Source organism: Oryzias latipes, chromosome 15 (genome assembly GCF_053564925.1).
Source record: "Oryzias latipes strain Hd-rR chromosome 15, Olatipes_Hd-rR_3.1".
Classification (NCBI taxonomy): domain Eukaryota; kingdom Metazoa; phylum Chordata; class Actinopteri; order Beloniformes; family Adrianichthyidae; genus Oryzias; species Oryzias latipes.
Window position 1 is genome coordinate 32,463,222 of NC_136251.1, and position 12,663 is coordinate 32,475,884.

General features: G+C 47.2%; 1 protein-coding gene and 1 long non-coding RNA gene across 2 annotated transcripts; one reads left to right on the forward strand and one right to left on the reverse strand.

Annotated features, from left to right (window-relative positions):
- The first annotated feature begins 526 nt into the window (after positions 1 to 526).
- Positions 527 to 3,882, forward strand: LOC144984138 (uncharacterized). The gene is made up of 2 exons (XR_013647803.1): positions 527 to 2,255; positions 2,724 to 3,882. It is a non-coding gene; the product is annotated as an uncharacterized LOC144984138 (long non-coding RNA).
- A 3,558-nt stretch (positions 3,883 to 7,440) lies between these two features.
- On the reverse strand, positions 7,441 to 11,435 carry emx2 (empty spiracles homeobox 2). Its single transcript, XM_004077518.5, has 3 exons — positions 10,691 to 11,435; positions 9,521 to 9,705; positions 7,441 to 8,523 (listed from the first exon to the last, which is right to left on the reverse strand). The coding sequence occupies exons 1-3, from the start codon at positions 11,079 to 11,081 to the stop codon at positions 8,356 to 8,358; spliced, it is 744 nt and encodes a 247-aa protein (XP_004077566.1). The 5' UTR covers positions 11,082 to 11,435; the 3' UTR covers positions 7,441 to 8,355.
- Between the last annotated feature and the right edge of the window lie 1,228 nt (positions 11,436 to 12,663).

The following is a 12,663-nucleotide window of genomic DNA, read 5'->3' on the forward strand; positions in this document are numbered from 1 at the left end:
CTCAGCTAAAAGGCTCCTGTTGTGAGTGCAAACAACGGCTCCAAGTCACCAGATTGGCTCTGTGGTCAGTGGAGAGATGCAATGGCAGCTTAATCATCTTTCTAATTTGTGTGAGCGCTGCCGATCCTCTCAGGAATAATTATGTATCTTGTGTGTGAGCAGGCTTAATGAGGTTAACTCGAGTCTTTATTTGGAATTGGAGTTCAGTCACCTTAAACACAGGAGAAAAGCTGCTGATTGCAGCCTTTTCTTCCTGCAGAGATGGTGACCATTAAGTCTGTTAAATCCCAGCAGAGTTCAGAGGGGCAGTGAACTTCTTCTGGGGGGTAAGAGCCCTTAAAGGGGGAGGGAGGGTAGTATGGTTCAAAGGTTTAAACAGCTGAGAAAATGCCACATGGGCTGACCGCCATCAGTACAAATCAGTGTTCCCATCAGATCGCTATAACCGGGCGGGCGGCCTCTCCTCCAGCGGCCTTTGCAGGAAATCCAGCTCTTCTGCAGCGAAGGGAATCGTGTTTGGAAGGTATTGATGAGTCCGATAAGAGCTCAGCTTCCTCCTTCTGAATTCCAGAGATTCTGTGATCACGCGCTTCCAGCTCCACTGAAAGACTGACAGCGAGGTGTTTTTACAACAAAATGATCTTTTGTGGAAGATTGAAAAGGATAATTACTATTCACAGGCCACTGGGGGCTGATTTACAACCACTAATATTTAGAATTCCTCCGGCCGTTTTTCAGCGTTTTCTTTTTTATCTCAGGCCTGCCTGCAGCCCCGAGGGCGGAGAGGTCGCGCTGGACGATGAGGGATGGGCCGGGCGAAGCCTCCACTCACAGAAGACTAATGTGTGAGGAAATAGCTTACATAAAAATGCCTCATCCACGTAGGTCTGCCTGGAGCTGACAAACACCTGCTCTACTTAACCTGTAATGAGTCTGCAGCCGAGCCTGCAGCCTTTCATGCCAGAGGGGGCGGTCCTTCAGAGAAAACCGCCAAAGAGTTGGTTGAACCTGACAGATTCGATTAAAACAAGCTGAAGGACAACATCAGCATCTGGATCTTTGTGTCTGCTTCTCACAGTTCAGAGGTGACTCGTCCTGACGGAAATGGCAGCTCGGGAATCGCGGTCACCTGAAACCAGGTATGATTGTTCCTGTGGAAGGGCTGGTTGCAGGCGAAAAAGGAAATGAAGAGTTCTGGCTGTGTCTGTCCAGGCTGATCCTCCAGTTGACCGGGAGGCAGAGGGGCCTTCATCAAGAGCACTCAGATGTGAGGTCACGGGTTCAAAGCCCAGGTGTTGTGCCTCACAGCGGCCGCTCGCTGCTCCAAACTGTGGAAATGACTTTTCAGAGCAGAGATCAGCTCTGTTTAGAGACGCCCTCATCGTGGTTCAGTCCTGACTTTGTTTCTGCAGTCGGTTTCTGCGTCTCCAAAATGTCCAAAACAAGTCATTTTCATTTTGGTGACGAGGGTCATCACATCAGCAGAACGTGGGCGTGGCTTAAGAGCCTTTTTTCACTTGACTGATTTAATTTCTGCTCCTCAGGAGATGTCACTTTGTCTGCAAACGTATTCATCCTGTGCAAGTGACTCCTAATAATGCTAATCTTTCAGGCGGAGCAGAAATCTCATGGAGGGATAATCAGAGATAAATATAGTTAATTGAGGCCAGGTGAACTTTCTTTATCAGCAGCACAGTCGACCAATCTGAAGTAAATGTGATCATTCCGATGAAGATGTCGGCTCCGGGCGCCGAGCGCCGGCCTGTCCCGCAGCCGATTACATCTGATTTAGCAACATATCAGAAAACTCTGACGGATGAACAGGAGCTGAAAGCCACACGCAGGAACAGCTGCTTTTCCCATAATTCCTCACACTCACATGTTTCTCATCTTTAATGACAGCACAGCAGAGAAGACGTTTGCTACCACAGATTCCAGCAGCTATTCAGGCCAGAAGCAGCCTTCCTCTTTCTTCTTCATTTCCTGCCCTGAAAGACGCCTCTCTTTGGCCAATCAGCTGCTGCTCCACTGAGCCTGACCATCATTATCACCCCTGAGAAGCTCCGTCCTAATTACTCATTCAGCCCAACAGAATCCCCTTAATTACAAACTTCATTAGCCTGCAGGACTTTGTTTTTCTCCAGAAAAGCAGGGAGCAGAGGGACGGCGGAGGCCGCGGTGCCGTGGAGGCGAGGGCATTTCTCTTTTCCAAAGGAGCCGTGAAGACCTTCGTCAAAGATCTAATTAGATTCCTGGTGAGAATCAGACACCTTTTAACTAGCCTCTGGAGTCCTCAGAAAGGCCACTGAGATGCAGGTTAAGAGCGGCAGCCAGAATTAAATTGACCTGCTGCTGCCTTTCATGTGTGAAGTGATCTGATTTGCCATGTCCACGCCTCCAAATACAAAATAACCGGCGGCACTTTGGCGCCGCGCGGCCATTATAGCTCACTTATAAACAGGCTTGCTGGGGGGGGGGGGCTGTGTCTTTAGCTCCTGCAGTAATTGCCCCTGAAATGACAAACATTAGCATTAAGTCATATATGGTTTTCTCAGCGCCTCCCTGCATGTTCAGACTGACGCTGAGCGACCAGAACCCTTCATCTCAGAGGTGCTGCCCGCCGCCGCCGCCGCCACGTGGCACGGCTTCAAAGCCGGCCGCCACTCGTTTCTGCAGGTTACATGCATTTAAAGTGCACATATTCACGCTGCATGCAATTATAGGGTAACCTGGAGAGCGGGAGCACCAGTTGGGATCAGGTGAAGCACCAATGCATAACGGAGCGCAGCCGGTGATGCTGGAGAGGCGGCGGCCATCTTTGGACAGACTTCAAAGTCTCTCAGCAGGTGAGGAATCTAACTGCTGCTTCTGCAGAAGTAATTATTCTGGCATCAGCAGACATCCACTCTGTCAGGAAGCCCTGCTCCCTAATAATTACAGGAAGCTGCTGGAAGCTGCAGACGGCGTTAGCATCCGTCAATAGCTAAGCCGTGCAGCGTGAGGGAAGAAGACGGCGAGTGAATGATCGGCGAGTGGGCGGGGTTAGTGTCTCTGTGGAGGTGCTAGGTTGTTCATTTCCCCATAATGGATGTCACAACCTGAATTACTGCTTCCAACCCCTCCCACAGCCGGCATGGAGAACCGCACGTTCCTGTCTGCGTTCTGTCATCACGCTGGAGAACGTTTCAGACCCGGCAGAAGAACATCTGCTGCCGGAGGAAAACACACGTTCTCCTGACTTTTCCAACCTCAGACTCTCTGGGTTCTCATGTCAAACTTGTCCTTAATCTCTCCTTAAACTGCAGCTTTAAGCATTGCCGCCGCACACGGGGCCACAACCGATGGCGTTGGACTTTTTGGAACTTCCAACAGACGGTTTTCTAGCGGGAAACCCAGAGACGTCCCTCCCCGCCACCAATGGAGCGTGAGACGAGGAAAGTTCACGCTGCAGCAGATTACAGCTGCTCACATGTCGCTTCAGAGAATGACGTCAAACATGACTGTTGGTAAAAATGGGGAATAAATTCTACAAATGTACTCTTTTACCCAAACAGACGACATTAGCTTCTACCAACGGATGGGCCCATGTCACCTTTTCCATTTTGATTTCTGATATTTCTCCTGCAAGTGTCGACAATAATCCAACGTTTCGATCAGCTTCTGTCTTTGTTCGAAACAAACAACGTCTGTTTTACCGTCCGTCCCGCTGTCCATGACCAGAGGAACACGGATCACCACAACCCATCCTGACTGTGAGACATGACTGCAAGCCCTGACCGTCCCAGTGCCAGGGATCGGTAGGATCCATAGGGATCTACCGGGATCTATTAGGAGCAAGTATCCATTTCAAAAATAAAATGTATCTGAAAACATTCAGAACTATATTGGTGATTTTTTTTCATTTCGGACCGATACCAATAAACTCAAAGTAATCAAACACGGGTCGATACCGATCCTGGTGCCGATGAATTGGCCATGGCTACTTTACCGGTCAGTGAAGAAAACATCGACCTTAGACGAACCTTCAGGTTACCAACCCTAACAGTATTTTAGGGATCTTGCTCCTGAACCGTTTCTGAATGAGTTTGGACTGACCCCCCACCCCCACCCCCCAGAATCTCATCGGTAAATTCTTAAACGTCTCTGCCGTCACTTCCAAACTAGTGGGGGCTGGGGGGCGGGGGCGAATCCTCCTTAACCCTCAGGAAACCAAGAGGGGGAGACACAGCCCAGGCGGGGCAAAGTGGGGCAGCAGAACAGGTGCTACAGCTTCACCTGCCCACAAACAGGAAGGTAGAGGGGGGATTAGGGCACCTTCTGCTGGTACCAGGAAGCAGAACCACTGTCAGAACCGCAGTCAGAACATCTGTCAGAACCCCACACAAAGGTTTGTGGTTCTGCTGCAAGAACAGGGTGACTGTACATATTCTCTGTCATGGTCCAGCAGTGGACCAGTGAAGATGATGATGATGATGATGACGATGATGATGGGAAAGGCGACTCTGGGGTCAAAAGACGCAGAGCGGTTCAGCCGCACATGTGATATATTTAGTGAGGCCTTTGTTTGTTTTATTTAGAGGCTGAATTGAGGATTTTCCAAACTGTGGGGCCCCTGAGGTATTTTATCAGGTGTACAGTCCGCCATGTGTTCCGCATTAGAGCTGCTGCAGCCTCCAAATGTGTGGAGGTCTTCACCGGACAGGGGGTCCACTATAGCTCTCCAGGCCTGGATATTTGGGAAACACTTATATGCAAATCAAAGTGCAGCAAATTGCAGCCCAAACGGCCGAATCCACCAGAAAGTAAACAGGAATATTGGAGTGCAGAAGCACTGGAATGTTCAGGAACATGGATGTGTTCAGAAACATGCATGTGTTCAGGAACATGCATGTGTTCAGGAACATGGATGTGTTCAGGAACATGCATGCTCTCCTGCCGGCAGACACAAGAACAGAGGCAAACCTGGCAAATAAAAAGATCCGAGATTCTTGCTGGAGGCCTCAGAACCAGGAGCCACAAACAGACAATTCCAATGATTATTTCTCTTCTGCATCTGCTGTAATAGTAACACCTCCTGACTGCGCGCGCGCACAAAAAGACTGAAAGATTTGAAGATTCAAAAATATTTTAAATTAGTTTACAAATGAAGACACAAAAGTTACATTTTCTTCTTCAAAAGGTTTCTCTAAACTTAATTGTAGTGAGCAAACTAAAGACTGTTTGCGTGAAAAACGCAACAGGCTGCCGCAGTGTTTCTGCGCGTGCACGCATCTTCTCGCGCAGAAGGGACTGAGGAATCATGCGTGGGTTGTGCGCTTGTGGTCCCGGTGCCGACCCGGCGGCGGCAAAGATGGGATCCCGTCGAGCCTGCGGACCCCTCCTTCCTTATGGAGACCGAACCGAACCGAACCCGAGCCGTGGCGGTTCCCCTCATCTCTCCGTGAGCCCGGTTGGACGGTAATTGCTCGGTAGATCAGTCGGTTTGGTCGCGCCTCGTGTCGAGGCCGCAGCGCCGCGCGGCCCGGATCTCTACTTACACGGATCCATTTCAGGACTCATTAGTGAAACCGGATCCGGTTCTGGACGCGGATCCGGCCTGCAGGTGCGCCTATGAAAAACGTTCCTTCACGGACGACGTACCGACAAACCGTCTTTTCAAGACGCAACTTAAGAGATTTCAGCGCCATCAATTATTGACACCCCCCCCCCCCCCCCCCCCGTTACCTGTTTCGGCGGTAATTATCCTACTAATTGTAGATTAAAGGTTTTGGGTCAGCGGGTCATTTGATAGGTCCGACTCATATTTCCACGGATGGATCATCTTTTCACGGAGGGGGGCTAAATGTTTAATGGCGCGCGCGTCCAAAACCTCCAAGACGATTTAGGGGGGGGGGGGGGGGGGTCACCAGGGGCGCAACGGTGGACCTTTAAAGTCCAGGTAGAGCAGGTAGAGCGGTCCGGTCTGCGGGGCCGCTTCAGTCCACGCGCGCTCGCGCCACAGGCTGTCATTGGTTTGTCCTCAGCGGCCTCCGGTATGAAACGGAGCAGGCGGGAACGTTTACCGGCATCAGAAAAGCGGCGCGGTTTTTATTTTATTTTATAGAAAAGAAAATATTTTTGTTTTTGGACAAAAAATCATCTGAAAAAAAAGCAAAAATCAATAAAAGAAAACGAAAGTTTGGAAATATATTTGTCCTTTGAGGTCAATAAAAAGCATGAAAAGTTAATTTTTGGTCCAATGATAATAATAATAATGATAATAATGATAATAATAATAATGATAATAATAATAATAATAATAATAATAATAATATTAATGATAATAATAATAGTAATAACATTATTATTGTTGTGAATGTTATTAAATGAACAGATTTTGACGATAAAAATACATTTGGGTGTAAAATCTGAATGTTGTGTTAAACCAAAAGGTGTGTAATTAAATCAGGCCGTGGGGGGGCTGTGTCCAAACAGGCGCACACTGGCGGGGGGGGGGGGGGGGGGGGGTGAATTTGTTTGCGGCGGATCAAGGCTCAGCGCCTCCACTGCACTTTCTTTATCTTAATTCCAACTTGAAAAGATATAATTATCTGGTTTGAACAGGACTGCTATCAAATCCTTCTTTCCAGGCAGAGTGGGGAGAAGCTCGAGTGGATTGTGGCGCGCTGAGCCGCTCCGTGCTGCCCGCGATAGGAGTAATGAAGTTGTGGAGTCCGGAGATACAAAGGGCATTAACCTCATTAGCATGAAACCTTTTCTTCTAACTATTGTGGGACCCTTTCGGTCCTTAATCCGCCCCCGTTTCAAAGCTGGGTTTGTAATAAAGCTTTTAGCTTCTTTCCAGAGTTCAAGCTATTCTTCTCTTTAGATTTTTATTGCTGTTCGAATGTAAAGACCGATTAGGAATTTCCTTTATGTCTTCTTTCTTAAACTTTTCAACATCAAATTCTTTTACAAATCCAGTTGGTTCCGAAAGTCTCGACCCGTCCTCTTATAGTTTTTTTCTGCCTTTGGATTCCGCAGAGGTTCTGGCTGAAGTTCTTGTTCAGCAGCTTTAGTCCATTTCAGCCACAGACTCGATTTGAAACAAAGATCTATTCTGCGCGCGCGCGCGCGCATTGCAACCTTCTCTTATCGCTTCGTGAGGGGTAGTCAGATTGTACTAAATTATGTCCAACCAAACCCCTTTGGATCTACGGATTAAGAGATTAAAGTGGACCACTGGGCAATGCCCCCCCCCCCCCCCCCCCCCCATATTACCCGCATGATAATTGCCCAAACTGATTTGCACTTTCACAAAAGCTCGCGGAGCTCTTTGTGGCGGGGAAAAGCTCCGCGCGCTGCGGTCTGTTTGGAAACGAAAAAAACTGATCAGCGCGTTCTAGGGTTTGGACCCCCCCACCGCCCCCAATCGTTCTAAATGTAACCAAAAGCCTGCACTTTTGCGCGCAACATATTGATAAAACTTTATTGACAAAATATTGACAATTACATACTTCTTGGAAGTATATTTTGTGTTAAAATTGTAGCAAATTTAACACAAACACAAAAAGTATTTACATTTTGTAAAAAGAGTTTGAACAGAAACATGAACTAACATTTCTGTACATGGAATCCGCTCAGTGCTTGAAGTTCTTTTTCCGTCATTTAGTCCAGCAGTTCTGGGGGGGTCAAGTCCTGACAGCAGGCCGCCGGGGGCGCAGCGACTCGCTGCTAAAGCTTTGGGAATGTCCCTGTCCGTTAGAGTTCTGGACCAGATGGATTTTGACTTTCAAATTCACTTTTCTTTGAAATTAAATTCAATCCAAATAAAAAGCACTAAACGCACCGACTTCATGTTTCACAACCACTGCAACACGAGAATCATTGATTAAAGACTGAACACGCTGGAAACGGAAGAAGCGCCACATCTCCATCGGAAAAGAAGTTTCTTCATATTTTAAAAAAGGGTCAAATTAGAAACAACTACAAAAAAACATGCAGGTGACGGAAAAGCCGCTTTGCTCTTTTGGTATCTCGAGTGGAAACTTTCAAAAATCAATAATTGAAGAAAAACATTTCTGAAGTGCAAATGTCCAAAAAGGAGGAACAGAGCCGGGTGTCGGCGTGAGCGTGCGTGGCGGCTGATGCGTGGAAGGTTCAGGTGGGCGGGAAGGGACGCCGTCAGTCTCTGCTTCTTTTGGACGCGCGGCCCCGCGCGGTGACCGCAGAGCCCGGCGGGTTCGTCCCCCGCAGCTGCCTGGGCCTTGTGCCCCCTCCCTGTGTCTCTACGGTATCCATCGTTTCCTTCATTTGGACGCCTCTACATTTACATGGATGTGTGTGTTTGTGTGTAAATATGTCAAGTCTTGTGTTTTAATCGTCCGAAGTGACGTCAATCTCCTCGGGGCTCGCCTGTTTAGTCGCCAGTCTCCACCTGTTTATGTGATGCGATCCTTTCTTCTTCTGCTGAGACTCGGAGCCCTCCTCCTCCAACTTCTGACGCTTGAACTTCGTTCTCCGGTTCTGAAACCAGACTTTTACCTGAGGGGAAGGGGAGGGGGGTATTAGGGAGAATAAAGTCTCTTTTCACAGATTTGTCTGTGCGTAAAAAAAACAAAGGCGCACGCGGGAAGGTCAAACTATTGTCCAGAAAAGTGCAACAAAGTATAAACGGATCAAACGTTGGATCCCTAAAGAAGTTTTTATATGCGACCTGCGGATTCATGAGAACATTTTCTTCAAATAAATGTTTCTCTGAAAAACTCACAATTGACAGACATAATTATAATGTTAGAAATAAAAAGTGCAGCAGCTCCCGCCATTTACAGGCCGCTTAAACGGATTTGTCAATAATTAGTGCCGCGGGGACTTAAGAACACCGAGATCGATCGGTGATCCTAAACGGAAACGGAGGTGCGTTTAATCAGCCTTCAGTGGCCTAATTGAAGTGTGTGACGCTTCATTTCTCCCTTCAGCTCCAAAAGGCCCCGCCGTCCGGGGGCCACGCGGACAAAAGGCGGCGGCTGATGGGCTCCGACAGCATCTTAAATATGGCGGGGGTGGGGGGGTCTCTGAAGCCATCTCGCTCTTTGAATCCTCTGTCCCATAAAATGGTTAACGGGTTAATTTGCCCTCCATTTTGAAAGGCAGCCCCCCCCCCCCCCCCCTTCAAAACAAAGTAATTCAAGTCCTGCAGAAATGAGGTTAGGCCCGGACAATGGCTGTGGATTTGATCCAGAAAGGCGCCCCCGCCCCCCGACCTCCGCCCTCGAAGGACAACCTGCGTTACGGAGTCTGGTTGTATAAAATGAGTTTTCTGGAGAGAAAAAATGCGTCTGCGGTCTCGCGCGTATAACCGGCGGTCTCGTGCGTAAAACCGGCGGGCTCGTGCGTAAAAGCTGCTTTCTAAATGAGGAGCCACGTTGGGAAAAATACACAAATGACGCGGAGCTGAGCCGGTGAGGCGCTCGAGCTGTTTCCGGACGCACCGAAGCCTCCAAAACATGGTTTCCCGCCGCCCCACTCCCGCGGTTCTTACCTGAGTTTCCGTGAGGCTAAGGCTGTGCGCGAGCTGCTTCCTTTCTGCTCCCACCACGTAATGGTTCTTCTCAAACGCGTGCTCGAGCCGCAGCAGCTGCGACGGGGAAAACGCTGTCCGGATTCTCTTTGGCTTTCTGGCCAGCGCGTTGTGCAAAAGGAAACTTTCTGGACTCGTTTCGTTTCCTGCAAACAAGAGAAGTAGAATTCAGCGAAACGACCGAGAAGAAAAAACAACAAACCAAAAAAACACACACACACACACACACACACACAACTACAAACAGAAAATAACAAAATAAAATTAAAAAAGCCGAGAATTCGCTGGAAAAATCCACAAACTGGTTTTAACTGGATTCTTAACTAAACACTAAAACTGTTATATAAAATATGTTCATTTTTAATTCATAATAAAGACCAGAAATCTTTTGAAGACCCCACCACCATATCCTACCCCCCCACCCCACGCGCGCATGACGGACAGACAAACAAAGCACTTGCTGGTTCATAAAACATCATTTTAAAAATAACAGACATTTACGAAGCAACAATTAAATGATAGAAAAAATTCTAAATATTTTTGGAGAGAAAATATTTAGAATTATTTCGTTTTAAACTATTAAACTATTATTTTAACCTCTATGTACGAAATGACAAAATGTTTATTATAGAAAAATGAGCAAAAAGTCACGGAGAGCAGCAAACGAATGAAGGGAGCGCAGGTCAAATTTAATTTCGTTAAAATATTTTAAAGTATTTATTTTTTGTAAAAGAAAAACACGAAATAAAAAATATTCAACTTAAAGACCAGTAAAAATATTTTTCCTGGACTGGAGGTTGAAAGTCAAATATTTGTTCTCGTTCAATCAACAAATTTCACGTTTTTAAATATAAATATTTAACAAGAAATATAATAATTAACGGTTTTGAAATATGATGGAATTGAAGGAAAACTCCGTTAAAGCAGCAGAAGCGACGTTTTTTGCGCAGAAATCTTCTTTTATTTGAAATGTAAAGTATTTTATTTTAAAATAAATGTGTTTTTCTGCTGATCGGCTCCAAAAATGTCCAAAATGCCGCAAAATAAGTTTGATTTAGATTTTGTCTGACGGTGTAAAATGCGTGACGCCGCTCCAGCACGTGCGTAAAACGGTAACACTTCCAAACTCACCTTGAAATCTGTGACCCAAGTACCTATATCTGTGTAACAACCAGGGGTAGAACGTCGAGGGGTCCCTTTGCTGGCTGGCGAAAAGCGGGTGCGGGCTGTGTGAAGAGGAAAGCGGGTGTGCGGCCAGCGCGTGCGGCGGGGCCACCGGATGCACCGGCACCGCGGAGTTCGGCGGATGAGACACCGCCTCGGCGAACACCAAGTCCGGGTTTGAGTACACGCCCCTGCTGCCGGAGTGGAAGCCGTTGAGAAACGGGTTCATCTGGCCGGAGTTTGCATAGCTGAGAGCCGCGGGCCTGATGGGTTCCTCGGAACGGGACACCGGAACCGGATTATCCTTCGCCACTAAAGACTCTATCGTAAAACACCTCTTGGGTGTGGGTTGAAACATGGTCTGATAGTCCAGATTCCCCAGTTTAGGTGGAAGTCGTCGCCGGCGCTCGTGCTGTGAAATACTCCACACCCACGGAAAGGGAAAGTTTTTGCGCAGCAAACAAGTTGGAAAAGACGCGGCGCGGAAACCGAGAGGCGTCCCGGACTAATCCATGGATGTGATCGCTTTCCGCAGCAGCTTCGTCCAGCAGATTTGTTAGTTCATGAGCCTAATTAGCGCTGCAGCCCCATAAACAGCTTCCTCTGACGGCCGGAGTGGCATGCTGATTGGTCGCTGCTGCTGCCTTAAGGTGGAGAAGAGGACGACGCTTAAAAAGTGCGTCAATGGGAGCAGGGGTGCGCGCGCGGAGAGGCGGACCCCAACGCGCAACACGGAACGGATTCGTCCAGAGTGAAGCATTCGCGCACACGCATGCGCGCGCGTAAATGTCTCCGGGACATTTAACTTATTCATCCGAACCAGAACAGCACAGGGTAGCGCGCAGCTTTGCGTTAAGGCCTGCGGTGGAAACGCAGCGGCTGCGGGTCTATTTGGAATTCTGTGGCCCACAGCGGCGCGCAGATCTTCACGCTGATCTCTCCTCTATTTTCATTTCTTGTCTTGTCTTTTCTGTTTTTTTTTAATGTAGAAAACTTCTTGAAATGGATTTCATTGGATGTTGTCTTTGCGTTTGTTCCTTTCTAAAGTGCGGGGGAAGGTGCGGGACGGTCAGCGTCCGTCTCCTGTGCGGATCAAAAACACACAAACACCTGAGGGGGGCTGTTCCAGAGTGAAGGCGCTCAGGTGTTCATCCACCTGCAGTAGCGGCGGCCGCGCGCCGCCGGCCTCCGTTCGGACGGGAGCAACAGACGAAGGCGGCCCGAAAACTCACGAACGTTTTCGTGAATTTTGTTGTCGAAAATGTTGTTTTTGATTCAGAAAACAACATTTCGTTAATTTTTGAAAATGTCCTTATTATGTTTTTATTTTTTCACTTTGTTATGTTTGTATTATTTGTGTCAAAATAGCAGCAAATTACAAACAATAATTTCTGAAATGTCTGTGAAATAATAAAACCTTTAATTATTTACTAAAACATTGATCTGCATTTGAAGTGCAGCTAAATTAAATTAAATTCGTTTTATTTTAAAACTCCATTAAAAATGTTTTTAGAGTCATTTTTTCTGGAGATATTTTTTATATTTATATATAGTTTTTTATATAGTTTTTATATTTATATATAGTTTGAGTATTTTCTTTCTATTTTGAAATTCCGTCTTTAGTTCTTCCTGCCGTATGAAGCCAAATGGGGGGAGGGGGGCAAACCAGAATTTATTATTAAAAAACAAATATACATTTCATGTTTTTTCCTTTATTTTGAACATTCTTTTGTATTCATCTTATCGTCCATCCTTGGTTTTTATCTTTGGGTGAACACAAACCGCCCCCCCCCCCCCCCCCCCCCCCATAAAAACCTCGGTCTTTGCGGCTCTGCCGCCCCCTGCTGGCTGAAAGGATCATTTTGTAACATCGGCTGCTTCCTTCCTGGTCTGGAAAAGTTACTTTTAGAATTCAGTCTCTGTTTGTTTCTATTTTATTT

Coding starts and splice junctions, on each gene's coding strand:
- emx2 (XM_004077518.5), bottom strand. CDS start 11,081: ATGTTTCAACCCACACCCAAGAGGTGTTTTACGATAGAGTCTTTAGTG. Junction 9,706..10,690: donor CTTGGGTCACAGATTTCAAG/GTGAGTTTGGAA, acceptor TCTTGTTTGCAG/GAAACGAAACGAGTCCAGAA. Junction 8,524..9,520: donor TTAGCCTCACGGAAACTCAG/GTAAGAACCGCG, acceptor CCTTCCCCTCAG/GTAAAAGTCTGGTTTCAGAA.